Genomic DNA, 21,159 nt, shown 5'->3' on the forward strand with positions numbered 1-21,159 from the left:
GATTAGCCTGTCACTACAATGGCTTTAACTGTAACAACAGATGCTTCTGAGGTGCTTAAAATTTTTTAATAATTTTTCTCAAAAACTGCTTTCTTTTTTCCAATCACATTAAAAACAAAGATTACTACAAATCAAGAAATTTTATTTCTATCATTCAACATAAAGGTCCTTGGTAAGTAATTACATACTTGCAATAAGCAAATGATAAATGCTACATCCAACAAAACAGACATCATTTGGATTACAACTATGGTAATAACAAACTCCATAAGTGAAACCACACATATACTGATGGTAATATATAAGTTTTATATAATAGCATCAGGTAAGGAGTCGATATTAAATGTTTAGGAAATTAAGGTGTGTTTTTAAAACTCCAAACATTTTAAATTGGAAAGATTCATAACAAATGTACTATGTAAGCCTGGTGTCTTCTTAAACAGAAAAGAATAATACAATCTTTTCTTGGTTAGCCAGTTGTTGCTATGAACAACTGACATACTTCGCCATACTACAATGCTGCCCTCAAGGCAACAATTTAGACCTGAATTGACTGACCCAAGCATATTATTGTAATTTTTTAAGTTACTGTTACTGCATTTTTCTGTTTTCATATCACTGTTATCAATATACCATTAGCATCACTTGGCTGGCCCTTCATGAGAGACAATAAACAACACTTAGCAAAACCAAAGTACTTTTGTTTGAGTGAAAAATGTGAGCTTCCCATACTTATATTTGCTGTAGTACTTAAAGATGTACTCTTTATTTTCTCTACATAGAGGTACTATGCTCTTTTCACTACGTTCCAGACAGCATAAAATCTCAGATCTTAGAATTTTAAAATAATTTAGTTTTCTCTTTAAACATAAAAACTCAAAGCTCAGAGAAGTTAAATGCTTGCCCAAGTAAGTATCTCTTCCTAGAAGAACCTGGGGCTATTATTTTCTAGTTTTTTAAAATGTTATTCCATTACACTGTATCCTTAGTACTAATTTATCAAAGGATCCAGAAACTAAGCTTTTCTATCACAACTTCAGGAAATCTTTGAAAATGTCTATTTCCAGCATAACCACCACAAAAAAATTTGCAATAATTAAGTAATATATACGATCTAAAAGCAAAGACTAGTAGTAATTACAACTCCCTGAACTCAGAGTTTAAGTGAAGAAAGAAGGGAAAGGAAGTGTGTCATCTAATACAACCACTAATTGTGAGGAGGAGAGGGCAGAGATATTTGCTACCTCCTTGCATGATTTGTCTCTAAGAATCTTATTTAATATTGTCTGCTTTGAATATGTGATGCCTGACAAAACCTTCCTTGAAATCCTGGATGTGAAGTGGGAATGGGGATGATATAGGACCAGGAAGGGAACTTAAGATTTCTTATATCTGACCTCACATGAGAAATTGCTATGAAATGAATCATTAAAAAAAACCTCATCTGTGGTTCTCAATACTTTAAGAAAAATAGGGGAATATTAGCAGAGAAAACTTTATTCAGGATAGAATTATTCCTTTCCAGATAAATATCATAGTATAAATAAAATTTCACTTTTAAGACATGAGAGAATCTGATATACTAAATTGGTAACATTCTAAGAATTGATGATATACTCTAGTTATTGTCCCCTATCATTACTAAATTCTAAAATATGTCTCATAATAAAAAATCATTCAGAAACTGTAACATTTAAGAGAAAATTTGGGGCATATGAGGAGATACATCAAAGAAATGTCAGTGATCATTTAGTATCTCTATTTAAATGCCTAACTATAGTATGTTTAACTTTGTTTTAAAATATTGAGTCTCTAAAAAAAGCTGTCTCTCTAAGTAGGGGAGATATTATCCATAGAAGATTAGTCCTATACAAAATGCTAAAGAGAATAATCGTAGCGGGGTGAGGGAGTGGGGGGGATAGTTCATATATCAGCAAAGAAAGGGAAATTTTTTCAAGATTAGAATTCTCTTCTGAATAATAAATGATGATACTATTCTTGTATGGTTTTGCTGATAGATGAGAAAGAAAAAGCAAAGAAGAGATAGGAAAAAAAACTTCGAAAGATAAATGAGACCCTTTAAGTTAAATGAGTAGCTAAAATTTTTCTAGAAAAGAAAAATTTCAAATTTCACCCAAAAACCATTTGAAAAGATTATATATCACGCTGCAGTAGAATACACATCTTTAAAGCACAAAAATCTTACAGGGCCTGTGAAGCTATCAAAAGGTTCAAGCATGTCTATGATGGTATATCTCCCAATTAGAAAGCACTCAATTACTATGTGAGCAAATACCACAAAGTTAAAAAATAAGCAGAATATTCAAAGGTTGATGAATTAGATATTACCTAAAATATATAATAAAGTCTGATTTCTACTTTACTTATAGAAAAAAATTAAAATTCATTAGAATGAAAAGTTGTATTGCACAGGAATTAAGAGTAAAAGCTCTGGAGTCAGACAAACAAAGGGTCGGATTCTGATTTGAGCACCTAATAACTAATTATATATAACCTTAAGCAAATTACTTACCTTAATTTATGTCCTTTAGCATTGACCTCAACTCTAAAATGGCAAGAATAATATCTACCTTACAAATTGTTAAGGTGTAAAACAGCACAAGTCCTGGCACATAATAAGTATATAATTACATAATAATAAGTGCACAGTAAATGTAAACTCGCTTTAATTTTCCTATTATTGAAATCTTGCTCAAAGTTATAAATTACTTTTTTATGAATAATGCTTGTCATAATTTATTATATTCTGCAATCTTGATGAAAATATCTTATTTGAAAAAATAACTAAATAGTTAACAATGCCTATAGTACACCCAGCTCTTCATAACACAGAGCCATAGCCCAATCATCTTTCATCAACTCTTGGCAACTTAATCAATTTGAGTATCTTGAGGAAACAGAACTTTGTGTGACAGTCTTACAGAATACAAATCTATAAAGTGATGACTAAGTTCATAATACCAAAGCTGTCTTTTGGTGTACAATTATATAAATTAGCACTACTATGGAAATTCCAGGAATAGCCAGCATTTCAAGAGATTCTGAATTTTTACAAGAAATATATAAAGGTGTATACTTCATCTCTCATATGGTTTCCATACAGAAGGACTGAAAATTGTCATTTCACACAGTCTTTCCAATTTTTTCCAAGTATGTAAAGAGTATCAGTAAAATAAAACAGAATTTAACTTTAATAATATTTTGAAATTACACTTAAAAATATAATATGATAAACCAAAGAAAAAACACATTTTATAATGTGCTGAGATGAAGCAGAAAGTATGCTGGCCTGAGAAGTAATGCCATTTATTGATTGTGTCTCTGCATGATTATTCTCTCTGATACTTAATTTTCTCAATTATAAATTGTAGTTTCATTCTCTGCATAAGTAGCAAGGAAAATGTAAGATTCAAAGAATTTAATAAATGAAGGAAAACTTTGAAAAAAGTGATAAGAGCTATTAATATAAACTTCATATCAATAGCAAATTTTTAAATAAATGTAACTCTTGTTGAAAGATAACATAATTACATCTGGTAATAAAGCTATACTATAACAAGCAAAAACATTATAATATTAATTTAGTTTTCATTTTGCTGTAATTTACATGTCTTTCTAAAACTGTGCTATGTGATATTTTAATAAGGTTCTCATAAATCCATTCTTATCCAAGATGATATAATTCAAAACATACTTTCTAAATCAATCTCTTAAGCTATGTAGAGAAAAAAAATTTAATTTTTGAATAACTTTCTTAAAGAGATTCACAGATTTTCTGAATTTGTTCTTTTACTAAGCTAAATTTTAAGTGCATAAATTATCACTCAAGTAAAATATTACTGGCTTAAAGAAGTCTTAAGATGAAAAAAATACTGTAGTATCCAAAAAGTCTTGCCATAACAATATTTGGAATATGTACTTTTAAAAACTTCAAACATATGTAAATCTTAAGAAAAATATGAATAAATATAATTATAGCATTTAGGGCATTTCAAGAACCCAGAGCTAACTTTTCTTAATTAAATACAAGTATATTGTTTCCATAGTTCTCAAAAATCTCTGATGCCAACTGATGAAAGCAGGAGAAAGATGGTTTATCTTTTCAACAGCCCTGTATTTGTGTTACATCAGGCTCTTTCTTGCCTGTTGATCAAAGGTCATAAATGTTTAGAAATTTTCCCCTAAGAAAACAGATGTAAAACCACATATGGAGATAAAACCTATACTAAAACATAGTTTGCTTATTTAAAAAGAAATTTGTGCATTGCACATACTGCTAGTTTGATGTTTCTAACTCTTGATTCTTTTCTTTATCATATGTTTTCTGTTTTTCTTAATCTTATCCAGAAATTAAAAAGCTAAATTGTCTTCACATAAAAGGCAACATACTTAGATCACTACCTTTAGATCCCAAATGCAAATAAGATTTCTAACAAAATGTCATTTCTAGGATTAAATGAATAATTTTGGTTTACTCTATAGTTAAACTTTAAGATAAAATTTAAAACAAAACTAAGTTTTTCTCCCTTTCATCTTTTTGAAATGATGAAGTCCCAAGTAAATATGGAAATAAGACAAAAAGCATCACGTCAAAATTAAGCAAAGATTAAAGAAAGCATAAGTCTCCTACTCCAGATAGCACGTCCCAGACAGAAAATATCTACCCAGAGCCATATCCTAAACAGTTCTTCAATTTGCTTATTTGAAGCTTGTAATATCTCTTTTCCTGTTTTTTTAATCCACCAAAATTACAGAGCAAATAATTGGTTCTAATGGAAGAAACTACATTCCCCACTCAAAAAGACTGGGGATGTAACTTTGCTGAGAAACAATCTCTTCCTTGTATTCAGCGAACATTTATTGAGCATTTAGTATATGTCCACTATTTAGTATGTGCATTTAGTTTGTGTTCAATATGTAGTATGTGCTGGGTACTAGTAATAGAGAAAAAATTTTTAAATATGTAGTTCCTGCCTTCGTGAAATTTACTGTCAGGGAGGTAGAGAAAATAAAAATCACAATATAGTGTAACAAGTTCTATGATACATGAACAGGCTGCTTAGTAAAACAAAGAAAGGGATCAAGTGCAGATGTGGGGGAGGGGTGGAATCAAGGAAGGCTTCCCAAGAAGATGACATATGAGATCAATATTAAAGACCAATAGAAGTAAGTAAAAACAAAAAGGAGAATTGCCTCCAAGAAAAAGGAACAAACTGCATATAAAATGACATTATATATTCAGTGAGCTACCAACAGTTACCTAAGTCTAAAACACAGTATAAATGTGGAAGAATAGACAGATGCAAGGCTAGAGACAGGCAAAAGTGAGATCATTAAGGACACTGTATGCCAAGTCAAGGAGTTCAAACTTAATACTCAAGGTTATGTGGAGTCACAGAAAGATGTTAAACCAGAGAGTGGCAAGTAATATGTGCTTTTTAGAATGAATATTTTGGCAACCATATAGGAAAATAACCGAGAAGAAAAAGACTATGCACAGGAAGCCCAATCCATTCACTATCATAGTAATAAAGGCACAAAGTTATTAGGGCTTGAACTGAGGCAGTGGCAATAAAGAGAGAAGAGATCATTTCCAGGCTTAGGAGGTAAAAATAACTAGACATGATGAATGACTGGATATGAAGGATAAGGAAGAAGGAGGACTTAGGACAATTCACAAGTTCTAATTTAGTTCTAATATGGAAAATTGAGTGCATAGAGCAGTCATATTCAGACAGGAAGGGGATACAGATATAGAAATAAATCTGAAAACAAAGATGATGCATTCACTTAAAACAAGTTAAATTGAGGACACGGGGAGCTGAGAAAAAACTCTAGATTAGCTAGTAGTTCACCCCAGGAAGTGAATCAAAAAAAAAAAAAAAGCACTCATAGATAGTAAAAACCAAATTCAAATATTATTGGGACTCTTCATATTATATTGAAATTTCATGAACATATAACCTAGCTACTACCAATTCCTGGTGAAAAAAACTGTTCTAAGAGGATGGAACATTACACTGTTCTAGCTGAAAAAGGACAGACATGAAATGAGGGGACTGATGAGCTTGTCATTTGGAAGAGAATTGAATCTTCTTTTCAAAAGAGTCAAAGGGATTGGAAGGGCTACTCTTTTAACTAGCCCTTTTATTTAGATCTATCAGCACAGTAAAGGAATAATTCACCCATACTAAAAAGGAAAAATGCTAGAATCCAGAAGAATGAAAGCAAACTGCTTCATAAATTATTGAAGCTAAGTTGTTTGACTCTAAGATTTATGGTGCTTTACAAAGTTAAATTTACATCAAGTATCCTTACATCTAGTAAGGATACACTCATTACTTAGCTTTTTTATGTTTTCACCTTTTTTAAAAGGAGTGCCCTTTTTTAAATTAATGTATAATACTATGTTCAGAAGTTTTGACAGAGTTCTACTTTTATTTTTAAAATAACTGTTTTGAAAGTTAGTGGGTTTTATCTGAATCTTGGCTTAAAACACTTATGTATTGTCATTCAGATTACAGATCACATAACCAAAGCATTATCTAGCTAAAACAGGTTATGCTAAATGAAAGCAAAGTACCTCTCCCTAAAACTATTCATTTAAGGGTTAAAACTGTAAATTGGAAATACATTAAAAATATTGTTACAGATCACAAAGTCCCAGCACTAATTCCTAGTTTTCAGCTCGAAGCTTCATACATAATTCTTTTAAAAAATACAAAACAAATCTGGTCTTGTTAGTTTTCAAAATTAAACTGCATATTTATACAAAAAAATTTGGTAGTAATATTTCAATATCATCTCCTCTTTTAAAAAGAAAGCTCAAAACAGTCGAAAGGCGTTAAGGACCTAGATTAATAACAACTAAAAGATATGTTAAAGATGCAGAAAGTAAAAAAAAATATATAATATACCTTTTAGATGTCATTTAATCCAAGTTGTTACCTATTTATATATATCTCTTCATTTTAAATCATAAATAGTTCTCTAAAAATATATATATTTCTCTAAAAATATATTACTCAAATTATGAAGTTAAATGTACGGACACTTATTTTTAAAAATAACTCAATCAATCTACTTGATGAAGTATATAACTATCAGTAAGTTTATAAATTAATATTGTCAGATTTAAGATTTGTTTTCAATGGGGCACATCTGCATATGCAGATTTTCTTAAAGTTCATTTCCAACAATTTTATTTTTAAGCCTAGTGGGGATGGACTTATATTATTTCATAATGTGGTAAGTTGAACAAAATCAATACTGAACAACATACCTTTTAGATAAATTAAGGCTTTGGTGAAGAGGTTCTAATTTTTGACATGTCTCTAGGCTGTCAACAGATGTCGAAGGCAATGAGTCTGATTGCACCTTGCTGGCATCACATAAATTAGCATCGTTTCTAGGTAGGGTCTTTCTGAATTTTCGTCCTAAATCCGTCCATAGGACATTCGTCAACATAACTCTGAGTTGCCTGTTACACACATAAATAATTAATACATACAGTACTAAACATTGTATAATACATGAAGTCATCACAAACTATAACAAATGAAAACCTCCAGGAATTCTAAATTTCATTGCAAGCAATTAACTAGAATAGTAAATATCATAAGTAAAAAATTTACCTAACCATTCTCAAATATACATTACAAAGTAAAGTATTTCACTTCAATTGGGATTTTCTTCAGAATCTATCTAGTATAATACAACTGTGGTCACGCCCATGTACAGCTGCTGGATTCTTGGTAACTCATCTGTGCCTTTTCACACAGTGGAACAACGATACACATCTGCTCATCTCATCACTGAGGCAACCACCTTCTGCACAAAAAAATCTGTTTTTCTTTTAGCATTTGTTATTTAGAAAACACTGTTAAAACTAAGGGTGCAACAGTACATCATCTACAGTCTTAAGCCTATGTAGTCTTAAGATAAAGATTTAATTTTACCTTATTTCTAAAAGTAGGTCAATTTAAGATATTTACTTTTATTGTACTTTTATATACCAATTTCAAAAGTAAAACTGATAAATGCAAGCTGTTTCAGCTTTCTGCCTCATTACATTTTGCCCATCACTCCTTCAATACATCTTTGTGCTGGTAATACTTGAAGAACTTTGTTCAGTACTAGAACCATGGACTATAGCTTCTGCAGTAGCATAAACAGGCAACCAAGTACACTTGAAACAAAGTCAAATGAGGAATGGCTGAAAGAATTGGAAATGTTTAATCACAAGAGTGTCTATTCTACTCCCTGGTACCAGTTTGAGGCACTGTTTGTTTAACAAACATAAGAATATTGAGAAACAGAAAGTAAAGTGCTCCTGTATTTAAACTTAAAAATCAAATAGAACTCAAAGAAATCACTTGTTTATGCAGCCACTCGGGGCTATATCTTCACACCATCTGAAAGGAGGGGGTACAAGTCTTCAGGGGAACCTCCGCAGAATACACTGAAACACCAAACAGTTTGAGTTTTTAAAAAATTGATCTATAGGTTTTAAAATTAACATTCAAAAATAAAAAGATGAGTGACATTTCTCCGAATGATTAAGAATAATTCATTTTTTCTTTCAATAAATACTTACTGAATACCTGCTAGCAAAACAACTCTACTGGTAGAGTCTGGATATTCAGCAATGAACAAGATGGTTACAGTTCCTGCCTTCACAGAGTTTACATTCCAGAGAAGAATTACCCAATTAATTATTTAATTACAATCGCGATGAGTGATACGAAGGAAAAGTACAGATGGCTACACTTCTGAGCCAGGTCAGGGAAGGTTTTACTGAGAATGACAATGAAGCTGAAACCCCAAAGAAGGATAGGCACTATCCAAAGTCAACAGGTGGAAAATAGAGAGTTGTCTGAAAAAGGGGACAAAATGCAAATGGCTCTGACAGAAGTAAAAAACCTGTTCAAGGAAATTAAAGTACTTGCCTGGTTCAAGTGCTAAGAGTGAAAAGGAAATTTGTACAAGATAAGGATGAGCAGTTAGATGGGACCTTGTGCACTATATTAAAGAATTGAGACTTTATGTCAACAATAAAAATCTACTAGTTTTTACAAGAGAATGAGATTAGAGCTGCATTTTTAAAAGATCACTTTGATCTTTTGTGTAGAATGAAATGGAAGCACTAAGATTAAAGGGTAATAAAAATGAATTTAGAGAGATAATGGTGACTTTATCAAGGGTAATTTAGTGGAACGATGAGAGCAGAAACCAGAACATAATGGGATGTGTATATAGGAAAGAAGGAAAGGGATACAAAAAATATAGGCAGTTGACATATGACTGTGAATAGAGGATACGGGACAAAAGCTGAAGAGAGATATGAGGTGCAGGAAAGGTATCTTAGTTATTGGTTGGTTAGTTAGTTAGTTAGCTTAAGACAGAAAATATCTTAAAATAAGCTTAAGTGTTTATGAAAAGAAGTCAACAGAATGGGAGAGGTTGGAGATACAGGAAATAGAATAATTAACATGGTAAGTTTCTTAAGAAATGGTAATAATAAGAGCTAATATTTATTGAACATGCATTATATACCAGGCACCATGCTAGTTAAGCATTTTACAATGATTTACTTCATGTAATTCTCACTACTCTATGAGGTACAATGGTAGTAGCTCTTCTGCAATTGAGAACACCAAAATAGAATGATTAATAAGTAAGCCAACGGTAAAATGAGTTAGTGAAAGTGGGATACAAACCAACACCCTCTAGGCTCTATTGCCAGCATTCTTAACTGTTCCACCATACTGGTTTATGATGAAAGAAGGGGATCTCTTTCTTTCTTCCAGGAAGTAGAAAGAATCAAGATCATCTTTCCAAAGTGATACGAAAGGCAAAGGAACACATCTTTGAGAAAGGTTTCAAATCATTATTGTGGCAAGGGAGAACACAAGCTGACTACAGAAACACAGTAGGATTATCTTGCAGTTTAGGAATCTAGTGAGATTAATAATCATGAATATATAATGTCACAAATATCTATCAGTGCACAGCCACCTTGGTGTCAGCACAAAACAGACAGATAATTAGGTTCACAAGTGATTACTAATTACAAAGGAGAAAGGTACCTTTACAATGCAAAGTTCTGGCAGCTACCACCTTAACCAGTGATCAAACGTAAGACCACCAAAAGTGGGACAAGCAGACATTATGTATCATTTATCCCCCTGATATGATGCAATGAGGAAATGACATTAGCTACTAAGTACTCTTGCAAAAATGTAACATGAGCATAATCATGAAGACAAAACCAGGTTAAGTAATAAAAATCTAGAATATAGGACGTTCTACAAGACAACTGGTCTGGGCTCTTTGAAAAAGTCAATGTCATGTTTAAAAAAAAAAAGAGAGAGAGAGAGATGAGCTATTCTAAGATTGAGACTAATGAGACATAATAACTAAAAAATATAATGCATGAATCTAAATTTGATCCTAGGTTTTAAAAAAATAAAAGATATTTTGGGGACATTCAAGGATTTCTGATTCTAGACTTTATATGTAAGATGATAATATGAAATCGCTGTTATTTTCTTCAAAATGTACTGTGGTTATTATGTAAGAAAATGTCCTGGCTTTTAGGAAATGCAGGCTGAAATGTTTAAAGGTGAAGTGCCATAATATCTGCAAATTATTTTCAAATGGTTCCCCCAAAAATGTGTATTATATCTGTATGTGTATATGTGACACATACTTACATATATGAAAAGACACTGAGAGAAGGCAAATATGGAAAAATGTTAACAACTGGTGAATCTTGATGAAGGACATATGAGCATCCTATTCTTGTCAAAATTATTCCATGTCTGAAATTCTGTACCGAAAAAAGTTTGAAATACAGGGGGAAGAGTTATGCATGAAGACATCCATTATAGTAAGAAAGCAGTACCCTGAAAGTTATTTATAAAAGCAACAAACTAAAAGCAACCTTAAATGCCCAGCAGCAGCAGAATAGTTAAGTAAATCATGATAAAGCCACTCAACAGAATGTTACTTATTAGTCTCTTAAAATCTTCTACTTTAAATTTTAAGAGCGGCGGACTATATTTTTTTTCTCCTTTCTACTTATCTTTATTTCTGTTTTCTCTACTCAGCAAGCACTATTTATATAAAGACAAATGTCAACTAATTAATTTTTTTAAAGAATGGTAAACAGTTCAGGTTTACCTAGCCAAAATCTATCAATTGACATGTGAAATGAATACATATTTTTTACATTCAGGATGTTAAACTTTTCTTTTATAAGGTTTTACAACTATACAACTTAAAATTCTAAAAGATCAAATGAAAATACTCATAAAATCTTAAGGATATATGATAGACTTTTAGTCTAATGAGAAAAGTATTGATAATTAGTAATTTATTGAATTATTTGGAAAATTATTATTCCAATGGTAATTTTAATAAAAAATGTCCAATACTGGAAAAAGCCATTTTTCTATACACCCAAACCAAATAAGAATTCATGTTGGAAAATAACAATCAGTAATTTAACTAATTATTCTAATAGGGTGACTCTAAGTTAAAAAGACAATATGGATTATCTGGGAAAATACTTATTTCATGCTTATATATTTGGCTTTATTGTAATTTGTCTGACTAATAATATCCTAAAGCAGAAGTCAGCAATCTTTTTCTCCTAAATTATTAAGGTAAAATTTTTTTTAATTTCTACATTTAAATGACATAAGATTTCTATAGATATTTTTACATTTAAATAACATAAGATTTCTATGGATATTGAACAGAAATTTAAGAGTAAAGAACAACGTTCAAATCAGACAAAAATAAAATCTAAACTTAGCATTTAGAGAGACATACTTAGGTGGCAATATTATTCAAAAAAAGTAAGAAAGCAGTACCCTGAAAGTTAGGAGACAGGTTGGTTTTATCAGGGAGAAAAGGGTTTGCAACTGCAAAGGCACATGAGAACTTCTGGGGCAGTTTCCTATTTTTCACATGGATGGTGGTTACATGAGTATATCTGCCTTATAAAAAATAAATTCTAATGAATAATTTATTAATTAAACTGCTTACCTTTTACTCATCTTTTTGGTAGGTACATTATATTTCACAGTAAAAATAAAGAGTAGAAGACAGCTAAATGGAGAGCTCCACCTAATCTAACATTCTATATACCATCTCTGCTAACATACTTACCTAGGCGATTCGTAACCAGCCAATTATCTACTTACAAAATGTCCCTTTCTAAGCTATAAACCATTATACTATTTTTCATTTAATTTCATTTATAAGAGGAAATAGTCACTGATCCATGTACTCCTACAAAATAATATACTAGATCACCTCTGTAGCACTGTTTTATATATTTTCAAATTTGCAATTATAGGACAACTCAGTATAACCACAACAGAAAAAAAGAAAATCAAAAAAATTTTTTTGTCTATGAATGAAACATATATATTAGGATTCTAGAAAAGTTCAAATTTTGTTAAATTTAAAAATTTCAACAAAAGTAGTTTATTCAATGAATACATAAATACAATTTAATTATATAACTTGGCTAAATAACTTCAGAAATCAAAAAAAAAAAAAATCCTTAAATTTTGAGTCCTGTTTTTTTGGTTTTGGAAACTGACAACTGGAATAAAGGTAGTGTTCTGCTTCTTTTTTCATAATTTAATTTAGAGTATTTCTTGTCCTTCAAAAAATAGGTGTAGAAAATCAGAATATGCCACTGCAAAATACATCGTTTTGGTATAAGTATTATTTTGAGCTGAAGATAACTGAGAAACAGCAGATGCCAAAAAAAGGCTCTCTGTCCACCCCCTACTTTCCTAGAAGAAGACGTGACTATTCATCACTAGAGACTTATCAGCCCAGAAATGAAATCTACATAACAAGCCTTACTAAACAAATCTTATCATCCATTAGTTTCCCCCATATATTCATCATCCCACAGTTTGCTATCCTTGGAAGCCTCAAATCTTTTTCCTTTGTCATGTCAATATTCCAGAAATTCATTGTTCTTTGTTAAGGCACTATATAAGCCCAAGTTCTAACCATTCCTTTGAGTTACTTATCCCATATATGTACACAGCATGTGTTAATAAACTGTTTTCTTCTTGTTAATTCTGAATTTTTCCAATCGATATTGCACAACCCTGTCAGAGAATTTAGGAAGGTAAAGGGAAAAGGTTTTTTTCCCACTCTACATAGCCAACATGCACATGAAAAGGTGCTCAATATCATTCATCTTAACTTTATGGTCTTTAAAAAAAAAAGTTTCTTTTAAAAAAATCAAAAGTTCTAGTGTCTACGGCCATGCTACCCTGAAAATGCCCAATCTTGTCTGATCTCTGAAGCTAAGCAGGGTTAGGCCTAGTTAATACTTGGATGGGAGACCACCTAGGAATACTAGGTGCTGTAGGCATTTAAAAAAAAATAAAAATAAAAAAAAGTTTTAGAAAAGATATAAAAGGCCAATAAGCACATGAAAAGATGCTCAACATCATCATTCATCAAGGAAATTCAATTAAAAACACAATAAGATACCACTACACATCAATTACAAATGATTATGATAAAAGATTATGATTATGATTACATGACCATGTAAGTGTTGGCAGGGTTGCGAAGGAAGTAAGTCTCTTACACTGCTGGTGGAAATGTAAAATGGCACAATCATTTCTGGAAAATAGTTGGCAGTTTCTTACAAAATTAGAAATCATTTTCAATGACCCAGCAATCCATTTCCTAGGTATTTACCCAAAAGCAATGATAACATGTCCACACAGATACTTGTACATGAATATTCATGGCAACTTTATTCATAGTAGCTCAAAACTAGAAACAACCCAAATGTCCATCAAGAGCTGAAGGAGGTAAGATCATGTCACCTCAAAATATGTGGCTTTGACAAGCTGATTATTACAGGCTGAAGGCACATGAGAAACAGCAGATGCAGGAAGAGCTCTTTGACCTCCCATTTCTACTTAAAAGCAGGTCATCAAATTTCCTATGAAAAAGGTGCCTTTCCTACCAGGAAGGTAGTCTTATCACTGGAGACTGGGAATCAACACCAAAATGCATCTGTATAAACAAATCTACTAAAACAACTCTTATCTTCAATTAGTTTCACTCTATGTATTTCTAGTCACATTCTAAGAATTTACTGCACCTAGAAGCATAAACCCTACTCTTTTATCGCTTCTCCACAAATTTATCATTCTTTGTTAAAAAAGTATATAAGTTCTCACTTCTATCCACGTCTTCAAGTCTCCATTATTCCTACAAGGGTTCCTGTATGCACATAAAAAATAGTAAATAAAATGTGTATGCTTTTTTTCCTGTTAATTTGTCTTCTGTCAGTTTAATTTGCAGGCCTAGCCACAGAATCTAAGAAGGTAGACAAAAAGCTTTTCTCTGCAACAGATAAAATATACTATTTTCATATAATGGAATAGTGCTCAGCAATAAAAAGAAATGAACTACTGATACATCCAACAATATGGACAAATCTCCAACACATTATGCTCAGTGAAATCCATATACAAAAGAATATACATACTGAGTTTTCGCATATTTGCAACTCTAGGAAGACAAGCCTAATCTACAATAAATGCAAGCAGATCAGTGACTACCTGGGGTTGGAGGTGGGTGGGTTGGAAGATAAGTGGGAAAAGGCACATCTTCAATGTATTAAACATTACAGAGACTGCAGTAGCATTTGTACTATGGGTGTGCAAATTTGTTAAAACTCATCAAATCATACACATAAAATGCATGTACTTTATTATATGTAAACTATACATCAATAAAATTAATTAAAAGCCATTAAGAACATGCAAAAATGCTTATGTTGCCTTATGAAAATGAGTCTATCTTATTAGTTTTCCTCGTCAAAGCCAAATTACAAAAAATTAAATGAATAACATTTTTATTAATTTATGCAAGATTGCTAAAATTTGAATTGAAAACTTTGCTAAAATTTTAATTGAAAAATCCATTAGAATAATTTCAGGGGCTTTAAAAAGTAATCATTACTTCAATCTGCCTTGGACAACATCTTCCCAGTAAATCAATTTGTTACCTTGCAACAGACCAAATGCCTTAGCAAGTATCTTTTCAATAAGAAATATAATAACACTGATTTTTTTAAATTAAAACACCAATACTTAACAAATAGGACTAAGCTGCTTTGGACTTAGGTACCACATAAACCACTAGTTGACTGATTACTTTTATTCCATAATCCATATAAGTTAACAGAATAAGCTGCATACCTCTCTCTAGTTCCCTTTCATAATGTCTTAGTCCACTCAAGCTGCTCTAACAAAAATATCATACACTGGTGGCTTAAAAACAAACATGTATTTCTCAGAGTACTGAAGGCTAGGGAGTCCAGGATCAAGGCACCCGCAGATTCAGCGTGTGGTGAGAGCCTACTTTCTGGTCCACAGACAGCCATCTCCTCGCTGTGTCCTCATATGACAACAGAAGAGATAAAAGAGCTCTCTGGGGCCTCTTTTATAAGGGTACTAATCTCATTCGTGAGGGCTCCACCTTCATGACCTAATCACCTCCCAAAGGCCTCATCTCCTAATACCATCACACTGGGGATTAGGATTTAAAATATGAATCTGGGGGGCAAGGGGACACAAACATTCAGTCCATAACACGTATTAAATTTCGGCTACACTGTACTTCAAGTTTCTTTACCACCTATTAATGATAATCATTTTCCTCTGAAGCTGCTCTAAGTACTCACTTCCATCTAATTTCACTAGCATCCAGTGCCAGCTTCGTGAACATGAAATCTGCACAGCATATAGGGCACTGAGCTCAAGGTCCCACACTTGCTCTAATCCTCTGTATTGCTATCTTGAAATTCTTAATAATTTTATCTTTGAACTTGTATTTTCTAAGTGAAATTCATAGGACATTAGAGCATGTAGATGAGCAGAGAAGATATTATTAATATGTGTGTCCATTCCTGGCCACTCCATTCACATACAATACTTGAGATGTCAATGAGCAGAAAATTCTAGCAGACTCACCAAGTGTGACAGTTCCATTAGAGTCAAAGTGAAAACAAGGCAAGCGGAGGTACTGAAAGTCCTAAAAGGCTATATTTTTCATTTAAACCATTCAATGGTCCCAACACAAAAACACATACTTACTTACACACAATGTAATGGCATCCTAAGAAACACAAATAACCAAAGTACTCTATTGTATCCTTTCTAACTCATGTTACTTTCCTGTATTAGCCAACCATTTATGCTGATAATGACACTGCAGAAAAGGGAATGACAGGACAAGTCTTAGTTCCTTTTACTTTCAGTCATTCTTTACACATCAGAATGCCAAAGAGAGAAAATGCTGGTAGAATGCAGATGTATCAAGAAGTAAAATAAAAGCAGGTGAGTTAGTTTTATGCAGCATTTCTACTAAGAATAAAATAGATTTATACATGTACAAGCTATGAAACATAAACTATATAATTTCAGCAGGTGCACATATAGGTTCGATGTTCTTATATCTACATCTAAAAGTGGCAGTGCACAATATAAAAGTGAACAGTTAAATTCACACTAATAATTTAAAATTTTTATTTTCCTTTACTTACAACATATAAATGTAAATAAAATACACATGACAAGTTGAGAGACCACAGAAGAAAAAAAGTTTCATAGTTTAGTACTGTGATATAATGAGAAATACATATATTTAGTCTTTGTCTCTCGTGAACACATCAAGATTCTGGGAGGGTGACGCATACCTCCAGCCTGTATCTTGCCCTATGAATCTCTCACATTTGGCTGTTCCTGAGTTGTATCCTTTATAATAAACCTATAAATGTAAGTAAAGTGTTTTCCTTAGTTTTGTGAGCCATTCTAACAAATTATCAAACCCGAAGAGGGGTTCATGGGAACCCCTAATTTATAGCCAGTCAGTCCAGAAGTACTAGTGACAACCTGGAACTTGCGACTGACATCTGAAGTGAGTGCAGTCTTGGACTGAGTCCTTAATTTGTGGGATCTGATGCTAACTCCAGGTAGGCAGTTTCAGAATGGTAGATAGTGTAAGAATTAAACTGAACTTCAAGATACCCAGTCGGGACCCAGAGAGTTGGAGAAATGGTGCTAGAAAATATACCATAATTTTGGTATCAGAAGTGTTGTCAGTAAAAACAGTTTGTAATTACCTTCATTTAATAGCACTTTTTTCCCGCTTTATGAAACAAGAGTAGCCACTGTGGTTGAACCTACCCCCACCGTTGCAAGACTCACCTGAGAACTAACTTCTCAGGACTTAAAGGGCTAGTGACCCTTTTTCTTCTCTTCATTTTTCTTTTTCCCCTTTTGGGAGCCAGACATTAAAGACTATAACATTCAAAAGTAAATGAATAAAAGGGAGAAATTGGAAAATTACCACAAATACACAGAAAAAGGCACAGGCTCAAAAAAGACCTGAGAAGGCCTTAAGTTTACAGCTCACATTGAACTTTGAGAAAGAGAGAGCCCATTACAATCAAAAAGAAAGAAAAATAAACAAATGTATTTTTTAAAAAACAGCAAACCATGGGGAATGAGGAGAACTGGATTTCCAAATTTACCAGATTATTGGATTCAAACGTCAAATTTTCCACAACAACAAAAAAAACACAAGGCACACAAAGAAACAGTAAAGTATAGCCCATTTAAAGGAAAAAAATTAATCAACAGAAACTATCCCTGAAAAAGACGTAATGGAGGCTCTACTAGAGAATTTTTAAAACAGTTGTTTTACAGATGCTCAAAAAAACTAAAGGAAAATCTGGAGAAAATCAAGAAAATGATGTATGAACAAAATGGAAATATCAACAAAGAAATACAACACCTAAAAAAAAATTCTAGAGCTAAAAGTACAATAATTAAAGTAAAAGTTCAGGGGGATTCAAAGGTAGATTTGAGCAGATAGCAGAATAAACAAGTGAACTTGTGGAAGGATGCGTTAATGACTGTCATTCCAATTTTATAGAAAAGCAACTAAAGCTTAGAGGTTATATCGCTTACCCTTGATAAGTAATATTTACACCACGGGAATGCTGAGAGCATTACCTGTGCCTGGCACTGTATTAGTCAGGGACACCAAAAAAATAAATAAATAAATAGTATACTCAGATTAATTCAGTGAGTGTTTTATTTACATAGGGACAAATCACAAAGAAGTGTATAATAACCCAGAGCTAGTAAAAACCAAAAATTTACCAAAGAGAAAAAAAGAATCAACAAACTTGAAGACAGCACAGTGGAAATTATCAAATCTGAGGAACAGAAATTAAAAAAAAAAATTTAACCAACTATAAGGGACCTGTGAAACATCACCAAATTGATCAACACACATACTATGGGAGTGCCAGAAGGAAAAGAAACAGAGAAAGAGGCAAGAAAACATTTGCAGGAATAATGGCTGACAACTTCCCAAATGATGAAATACAAGAAGCTTAAAGAACTCCAAGAAAGATGAACTAAAAGAGACCACTCTGAGACACATTAGTATCGAATTTTCAAAAGACAAAGACAAAATTAGAATATTGAAAGCAGCAAGAGAAAAGTGATTTCTCACATACAGGAGATCTTCTATAAGAAAATGAGATTTCTCATCATAAAGTTTAGAGGCCAGAAAGATATGGGCTGATACAAAGTTCTAAAAGAAAAAAAACTGTCAACCAAAACTCCTATATCCCACAAAAAGAATTTGTGGAAATTAAACAACACATTCTTAAACGACCAATGGGTCAGAGAAGAAATCACAAAGGAAATAAGAAAACATTTTTTAAAAAAAGAAAAGAAAAAATATTTAAGAGATGAATAAAAACAAACCACAAAATACAAAAATTTATGAGACACAACAAAAGCAATGCTAAAACGGTAATTTGTAGCTAAAAAATACTTATTTCAAAATCAAGAAAGATCTCAAATCAAGCACTTAACTTTACAATTTAAGAAACTAGAAAAAGAATAAACTAAACCCAGTTAACAGGATGGATATAATAAAGCTTAGAGCTGACAAAATGATATTCAGAATAGAAAAGCAAGAGAAAATCAATGAAACCTGAATTTAGTTCTTTGAAAAGATCAACAAATTTGACAAACCTTTAGCTGTATGGATTAAGGAAAAAAGAGACAACAGAAATTACTAAAATCAGAAGCAAAAGTGAGGACATGACTAATGATTCTACAGAAACAAAAAGAATTATAATTGAGTATTATAAACTGTAAGTCAACAAATTGGCTGGATGTGATTCTATAGTGTAGCGGTTAGCACATCTGCTTTACACACAGAAGGTCCTGGGTTCGCGCCCCAGTGAAGCCACAATTCGTGGTCTACAGCCATGCCACCCTGAACAAGCCCAATGTCTGATCTCAGAAGCTAACTAAGCAGGATCAGGCCTGGTTAGTACTTGGATGGGAGACCACCTAGGAAGACCAGGTGCTATAGGCATAAATAATAATGATGATGATGATGATAATAATAATAATAATAATAAACAAATTAGACAATCTAGATGAAATGGACAAACTCCTAAAAACACAAAATCTACCAGGATTGAATCATGAAGAAACAGAAAATATAAACAGACCCAAACTTAGTAAAGAGAGTGAATCAGTAATCAAAACCTCTCAACAAAGAAAAGCCCTGGAACTGATGGTTTCATGGGTGAATTCTAACAAATATTTAATGAAGAACTAACACCCATCCTTCTCAAACTTTTCCAAAAGTGGAAGTAAAGAGAACAATTTCTAACTTACTCTATCAGGTTAGCACTATCCTGATACCAAAGCCAAATAAAGACACCAAGAGACAAGAAAAATAAAGACCAATGTCCCTTACAAATATCAATACAAAAATTCCCAAGAAAATACGAAAAGACTAAATTCAGAATCATATTAAAAAGATTATATACAATAACCAAGTGGGATTTACTTACTCTTGGAATGCAAAGATGGTTCAACATACAAAAATCACTCAATGTAATAAACCATATTAACAGAATAAAGGGGGAGAGGGTAAACACATGAACACCCCAAATGATTTAAAAAAAAAAAAAACTAACAAATTACAGTAACTTTTCATGATAAAAACACTCAACAAACTAGGAATAGAAGGAAACTACTTCAACGTAAAAGCCAGGGGGTTTGGAGAAACACGGCAGAGTGAGAGACATCCCCCAATCTCTCCCCTTGAAACAACAATAAGCTGAATATCTAAAACTCAACAAAAAACACCCAAACAGCACACCAGCACGTCTGAGCGTGGGATCTGCGCATAAGAGCTACCACAGGTCAGAACCCCAGGTGTCAAGCGATGGACTGGGAGAAACAAAGAAGCTGCCTCTCCCAGTCACCAAAGCTCCTTGTAGGAGGAGGGGAAGGGGGGAAGGTGCAGCGAGTTCCCTGAACAGCCCTGCTGGGGAGAGGTGTGAGCTCCATGAAGCCAGCAGCAGGCCCAAGTCATCAAGGCAGAAAGCAGAGAAGCAGGACGGCAGAAAAACAAGAGTTGATTTTTACCAGCTGTGGTTGCAAAACCGAGGTTGAGCCAAAGGCCCCGACCCTCAACCCAGAGGGCCCCTCACCCTATATCCTCTGAAACCGAACACTGTGGAGCCCAGGGGAATCTTAGCAAACACTACCAAAACTGTCACTAAAACTGACAGGGACTGAGACTGAAGGTAGCAAGCATGATTAAACATATATAAAAGGGAAAAAAGACATTATTAAGGCTTTATATAAACCAGGGATCCAAGAGGCTTAAATGTCACCTACTGGAAACCAAAAGAAAAACACCTTCTTTGCAACAGGCTAAAGAGAGACCTTTATATAATAAATCTTTCTGGAAAAACAGCAGAGTACACTTCCATTAATACCCAGGGGGAGAAATAGTCTATTAAACACCATGAACAACCAAGGTGACAAGGCATCTCAGAAAGAAAGAGAAAAATCTCCAGAAAATAAGCTTACAGACATAGAAATATGCTTCATGTCTTCAGGATGGTACTTCTGCAAAACTCAGTGAGTTTTGAAACAAGTCATATCAACAATTTCAGGAACTGAAAAAACAACTAGATGAGCAGATCAAGGAGACTGAAACCCTCAAAAAGAACAGAATAGA

General features: G+C 32.8%; 1 protein-coding gene and 1 pseudogene across 11 annotated transcripts in view; one reads left to right on the top strand and one right to left on the bottom strand.

Annotated features, from left to right (window-relative positions):
* SENP7 (SUMO specific peptidase 7) overlaps positions 1-21,159 on the bottom strand; it is a 134,258-nt gene that overhangs the window by 55,863 nt on the left and 57,236 nt on the right. For 9 of the 11 annotated variants that reach the window (XR_005651501.1, XR_005651500.1, XM_039856854.1 and 6 more), the window contains one exon: positions 7,304-7,501. The exons of the other annotated variants lie outside the window; for them this stretch is intronic. Coding sequence is in view for 7 of the 9 variants with exons in the window: in XM_039856854.1 (XP_039712788.1) it covers positions 7,304-7,501 (198 nt within the window). In the remaining 2 variants the exon portion in view is untranslated. The remainder of the gene's footprint in view (positions 1-7,303; positions 7,502-21,159) is intronic. 11 annotated transcript variants of the gene reach the window in all.
* LOC120598233 (uncharacterized) lies at positions 13,314-13,432 on the top strand (annotated as a pseudogene).

Source organism: Pteropus medius, unplaced genomic scaffold (assembly GCF_902729225.1).
Source record: "Pteropus medius unplaced genomic scaffold, Ma_sr-lr_union100, whole genome shotgun sequence".
Lineage (NCBI taxonomy): Eukaryota > Metazoa > Chordata > Mammalia > Chiroptera > Pteropodidae > Pteropus > Pteropus medius.